At 32.6% G+C, this 6,420-nt stretch overlaps 1 protein-coding gene across 1 annotated transcript; it reads right to left on the bottom strand.

The window, feature by feature from the left end:
- Positions 1-2,110: 2,110 nt before the first annotated feature.
- On the bottom strand, positions 2,111-5,932 carry LOC124922258 (GTPase LSG1-1). Its single transcript, XM_047462994.1, has 7 exons — positions 5,598-5,932; positions 5,171-5,272; positions 5,009-5,095; positions 3,864-3,957; positions 3,616-3,672; positions 3,268-3,347; positions 2,111-3,164 (listed from the first exon to the last, which is right to left on the bottom strand). Exons 1-7 carry the CDS (start codon positions 5,807-5,809, stop codon positions 2,333-2,335), a joined length of 1,464 nt encoding a protein of 487 aa, XP_047318950.1. The 5' UTR covers positions 5,810-5,932; the 3' UTR covers positions 2,111-2,332.
- Between the last annotated feature and the right edge of the window lie 488 nt (positions 5,933-6,420).

A 6,420-nucleotide genomic window follows, 5' to 3' on the forward strand; every position in this document is an offset into this window, starting at 1 on the left:
TTAAAAAACATTGTGTTCGTATCTCAGTTTTTATAAGACAAACATTCATGTGGAATTCAAAAATCACGTTATTATCTGATGAAAATCTCGCGACACTCATCAGATTTTTAGTGATATCCGGAACGTGTAAGATATTACATAAGTAGAGAGATTTTATTGATTTAAAATTTTAGTGATACCAATATTATAAATATTTAGAGGCATATCATTTCTAACTTTAATAGTTTGAGTACCTATATAAGGAGTATGTACATGTAAAATATTAAGATCAGAAGTAATATGGTCAGTAACACCTAAATCTGGACACTAAGTGGGATCTACAATAGTAGACGATGTAATTAACATAATCGTAGGATTTGTAGAAGGATTAAAATAAGGGCACTCGAGAGAACTATGTCCTTGTACATTACATATTTGACAAAGTGAATTATAAAAACAGCTTTCGGAGCGATGACCAATTTTATGACAAAAATTACATTACGGACGATTATTGTCTTGATTTTGTCTTTGATTCTTTTCGCCTCCATGTCCATAAATATAAGTAACATTCGCCGAAATGTCTGAGGGCGAAATATTTTCATAATAGAATTTTCTTTTCTTGAATATGAGTCTTTGTTCATTATTTAGAAGGATGTTTGTCATCTCATTAAACAATAGACCTTGTCCGAAAGTTATAGCACATATCATCGAGTCAAATTCGTCTTCGAGCCCGTTGAGTAGAGTTAGTTGCAAATCTTAATCAGAAACATATTGTCTGACAGCAATAAGTGCATCTGATAGGTTTTTGATATGTTTTATGAAGTTAAAAAGAGAGTCACTACCTTTATGTGCGTTTAGGAGTTGACTCCATAACTGAAATAATCTACTATTTTATTGAGAAACATAGATCCTTTTAGGGTTTCCCAAAATTTTTGCGCTGAAAATGATTTTGAGACTTGTGACGAATCTCGTCAGTAAATGTTGAAAAGAGTCATGCAAGTACCATTTGATCTTGGATACGCATTTGTTTAAATTTTGGTTTAATGTTTTTAATTTTGGATTAATGTTTTAATTGTATTTTTTTGATCATCTATTTCTTGAAAAAATTTGTCAGGAGTTTTAAGATTCTCTTCTACTATATCCATAAAATTATAACCTATCATAATTGAAATAACTTATAATTTCTAATAGATATAATTGTGTTTAACAAGTTTTACGTTTCTAATTATTATTGGTATAAGTGAGAAGTGATATTGTTTTTCCATTGAAATTGTTTTTGAGAATTTTCTTTTATAAGCTCTGATACCAAGTTTGATTTTAAAATTGATAATATAAACAAAAAAAATTATTTGATTAAGTTCTTGAAGAGAAATATTGAAATAATATTATTGATTAAAAGGTTTAATATATACAATAATTTATTTATATTATTATAATAGTAATTTAAAAATAAATTAGTCCGACAAAACTTAAAAATTAATTAATAGGAATAAATCATAAATTTATTTCATTTATTTAATATTTTATCTAACATAATTTAATATTATATCAAATAAATTATTATTGAGTTTCTTTAAAAATAGAGTATATATTGTAAAAGAAACATAGTTGATGTATTTTTTAGTGTCAGACAGAAATAACAACTTATTAAAAATGAATCTTAAAAAAATTCATAACTGACTAAAAAAAAATACCCAATTACATAGCTTAATTTAATCCAACATAATTTAATATTATATCAAATAAATTATTATTGAGTTTCTTTGTAAATAGAGTATATATTGTCAAAGAAACATAGTTGATGTAACCAAGAACTTATTAAAAATGAATCTCAACAACAACAAAAAAATTCATAAATGACTAAAAAAAATCCAATTGTGCATCTTTCCGGGGTGTCGTAGACTTTTGAGAATATTATCCAATCAAAAGTTCAAAACCCATCTTTAATCAACTGTGACAAAATAAGAAAAAAATCATGAACCAACTCCATAATCTTCACCCCCTAGACCAGGGAGCATACCCTAAAAAATTCGTGCTAAAGAAGGTGGAGATTCAAGCCTTCTTAATGCATATTATTAAAATACATTCAAATAAGATTGGAAGTATTTTCATATAAACTAATGTCCAAATCTTAAGTTCCATAATTATGATCATTACTATAGAATAAAACTCACATGTGTTTTGTTTTATTACATGAGATCTTGATGGTAATGACAATACATGTGATACACTACAATATACAAAATGTGGGTTGTCTCTCCCTTTGCACACACATTCACATTGTATTATAAGATGATGTGAAAGGCATGATTTCATTCTTTTTTCACATTTATCAACCCTAGTTTCAAATTCTTCAAGCCAATTTATTCAGCTCTAATCCATTTTCCAAATCAAACGACTTCAGATCATCCAAAACATTCTCCACCACGCCAACATCCGCCACTGCAGTTTCTGAAACCGGTTCAGCCTCGTGAATCTTCTCTTTCTGTGGAGGCATTTCGAAATGAGGCAACTTTCCATCAATGTAATCCTTCATAATCTGACGCTCCCCTCGAGTCTCATCCCTAAGTCCTCGTGAAGAACAATACGCCGTCAACAATTCCGAAGCCAGAGGCGTCCTAGACTGTGGCTCGTAAGGCTTGGGTTTAGGCAGAGTGATTTTATAAACCGACTCGATCACATTTCTAGGAACCCGATTCGCCACCACTTGAACCGCTCCCCGACTTTGCGTCATTCTGTCGACTGGCAACACCCCTGACGCAATCATCTCGTACCGAGAGCTCGTGAAAGAAGGGAAGACTAAACCGGGACAATCGCATAAAGTTAGTTTATCCGATATTATCAACGTTTGAAAATGTTTAGTCTTTCCAGGTGTTGACGTGACACCTGTCTTTTTCTGACCAACCAATGCATTGATTGTCGAACTTTTACCCACATTGGGATACCCAACGAAGCCAACCATAACGCTAGAATAAGTTCTCTTTCTCATCAAGACTATAGCTTCTGCTTCGGATTGTAAACGGGCTAGAAGCTCTTCCCGTCTGTAAATCTTTGCATCTTCAGACGCTTGCAAGCTAGTTTCTTTCTCTTCCACGGTTTTCCCTTCTAGAGAGGCAGAAGCAGCTTTGGCTGACCAGAATAGGAAGGGTATCCCGTTCTGACGAAAGTATTGAGCCCACTCCTCTCTGCATCACACCATAGATACAGATATTTGAAGTTGCTGCTTCTGTTAGAATGTTTTAGTGGCAGGAAGAAAAAGAAAAACATTAAGAAAGAAAACTTAACTACCTGACTGAAAATGGTAAAAGATCTGCCTTGTTAACAAGAAGCAGTGTTTTTTTGTGCTCATTTACTTCCCGTGCATACACCTTCAAAATATATGATGAATCACACATAATGAAAATAAATGCATGTATATGAATAGAAAATTGGAACCAAAAATCATTTCTAAATAATCAAAATAAGAGGCAGTTTCATTATGGTGGTATACCAGCCCCCGATTCTTCCACTTCTAATTGAAGCATATAGATCCGTAAATGGATTTGTATGTTCAATGACATAATAATGGTAAAATCGCACTTTGAGCTATCTATCAACGGGATTTGAAGATGAATTTTCTCTAAACAACTGTCTTACCTCAAGATCAGGACACCTGTAAAAGAGTGGATCCCTAGCATCAACAACCATTACCAACTGCAAAAGAAAGATAAGTAAAAAAAATCAACTACCTGGTCTTATTGTTTTCGTTTTAGCAATTGAAAAAGAAAATACTACTCATTTGCTTGTCTGTCTAATCAAAAAAAGGTTCAACAATGTAGCAATCTTATTCCAACTCGGGATATGAGCAGCCAAATATGTTATAAAGTATGGAAATGTGTAGGTACCATATCACTACGCTCAACCACGCGCCAAAGTTGTCTCCATATGTCTAGGTTCTTCTCAAATGGAGTAAGGACAAGTTTTTCATTCTCCTCGAGCCTACAAATATCAAAAGAGATATGCTAAAAACTGATTTAAGACAAAGAAGAAATAAACAATGCATAATTGAAACTAGAAATATCAATTCCATTTCCATGGGGAATTCAGAGTAAATTAAATATATTCCCACTAAAGTTTCTAAGATTCAATGATTCACTATTTCCCCTCTTTTCGAAAAATAACCCCAAAACAAGTGAATTGGAGATATTGACACTTGAAACATCCTCATATAACTCCGTTTTTTTTCGCCGGTCTTAATATATACTCAATTTAGCAAAAGAAATCCAAAACAAGTGAAACAGGCTCCAAGCTTGAAGCTACTTCCATAATCCCACATATAGAATAGATGGACATAATCTCTTAACAAAAAATAAAATATTAATGGTTAACAGTAGCAGCCAATATGGTTAACATGAGCCTTTTAAAAGAAAATTGCACCTCCATGTCATCGTAGAAGCATTACATTTTTTGTCACAATTCTCCCATGAAACTATTCAAGACCTTGTGTGATGAAGGGTTATCTGAATTTAATCAAAATAACCCTTTATCCTATCATCAACAAAAATACATAATTAACCTTACTTCTTCATCAAACAAGGTTTATTAAAAAAATGTAGAGCTCCAAATGTTATTTGATAAATCCCAATTTTGTAAAAGTTTAAAGAGAGAAATGAGAACCTTTTTGTACACAATGCAATACTATAAATTTCTTCAAATTTACTGCGCCATATCATAAATGTTAACTAAAATGCCAAAACAAAATTTTGGTATATTCACACTGATGTGATATAGTTGCCATCACTCATTAGCCACAGAGCTCAATGAGTCTGCATGATTCATGTTTTTCTATGATAAGGAATAAGCATTTTTATGGGAGTAATCTAAATGGATGCAATTAGATACATATAATAAGTTGATGTAGATTTTATATTTTATAATATTTATTTAAAGGGGGATAAAGGCATTAATTTCTAAGAATTCTCAAAAGTAAGATTCTAATCATATATGCAAGATTAAGCTCTAAATATGAATGCAAATGACAAACTCTAACCTTGCAAGGGCACGTCTCCAAACCAAGAAAGCATGTCTTTCACTGTTATCGAGTTCTACTGCAGACATTTTTTTATTCCAAGGTGGCCTGAAAAAGAACAGTTTTTGAGTCCACACGAATATATGGATGTCAAATCTACACTAGGCATAAGCAAATAGATACCTGCGTGGAATTTGAAGACTACCAGCATGCAATGCTTCTTCTCTCTTTTGTTGCTCCCTCATTTCTTCTGGTTTCATGTCACTAAAACTAGAGCTGGAATCCCTATTCCATGACATCAAAAGAGTTTAAATTAGACATCAGAGTGACTTTAACAGAAGATATATAGTGATAGCTTGCTGCTAAATAAGAGTAATTTCATGACAGTTGTATCTCTAGAAAATGATTTCAAGAAATGTGACAAAACAAGTAAACATCCTGAAAATCTTACAGAGTGATCTAACGAATGAATGGACTTCCTTGGTTTAACCAAACAATTAGGCTGTCATTCATAATATACTATCTTATCGAAATTACTAGCCAATAAGGTCTTGAACAGTACTTATTTTAACATGACCTTATAAGCACACAAAAACTGCAAATTACATACGGATCAACAAGGAGGTTGGGCACGGCGTGGTCATTGGAGAATAGGCGAGCCGTCTCATCAGCCTGGTCGATAACAGCGTCAATATCGTTGACATCGATGACCGATTCGAGCACATTCCTGTGGGAGTGACCTTTCTCCTTCGATTGCTGTATCATTTGGTTGTGGCGCTTCACAAGCGCTCTCCCTGGTCCTTTCTTCTCGCCCTTTCCCATAGCTCACAACCGACTTGAAGAATCCTGTAAGGAAAAAATCGCGACCGATAACTTTTCCCTTCTTGCAGCTTCTATCTCTGAAGTATAATAAGATCAGATCGAAATGGCGGTGGGAAGATGGAGACTGGCTGGTTCTAAAACTGGGCAAAAGGTTTTATGGTTTTGCAATTAGATTTATATGCTTTTGGTTTATTTCACCTCATTTAATTTTTTTTTTTTATTTTCATTTTCTTCTATAAAAACACATTCATTCATGTAACATATTTGAATCAACCTAGTTAAGATATTAAATATTAAAAACAATTACATGATGACAGAAAGTTGAAAAATAATCTCTTCAACAATATTGTCTAAAAAATTGATGTTCCCCCTAATAAAAGTTTAAGAGTAGATATATAACACCGTCCAAATTTGCATAAAACTAAGCATAGAAACATCCAAAATTGTTGAGTCATTAGTGGTTGACTTAGATCAAACAGTTTTATAACTATAAAATTGTGCAATTTTTTCTTCAAGTTGTAATATGTTATTTTTACTTTGAAACACAAGTTTTTGTGATGACATGGATGATAATGGCAATGATAAATATTTATCACAATTCGGATGTAATT

This window comes from Impatiens glandulifera, chromosome 1 (assembly GCF_907164915.1).
Source record: "Impatiens glandulifera chromosome 1, dImpGla2.1, whole genome shotgun sequence".
In the NCBI taxonomy this organism is placed as follows: domain Eukaryota; kingdom Viridiplantae; phylum Streptophyta; class Magnoliopsida; order Ericales; family Balsaminaceae; genus Impatiens; species Impatiens glandulifera.

Bases quoted from the DNA above. Each gene is read 5' to 3' on its own strand.
- LOC124922258 (XM_047462994.1), bottom strand. From the start codon at position 5,809: ATGGGAAAGGGCGAGAAGAAAGGACCAGGGAGAGCGCTTGTGAAGCGC. The intron at 3,348-3,615 runs GTAAGACAGTTG...TATATTTTGAAG, and splicing joins ACAGGTGTCCTGATCTTGAG to GTGTATGCACGGGAAGTAAA. The intron at 3,165-3,267 runs GTAGTTAAGTTT...GGTGTGATGCAG, and splicing joins CTTTTACCATTTTCAGTCAG to AGAGGAGTGGGCTCAATACT.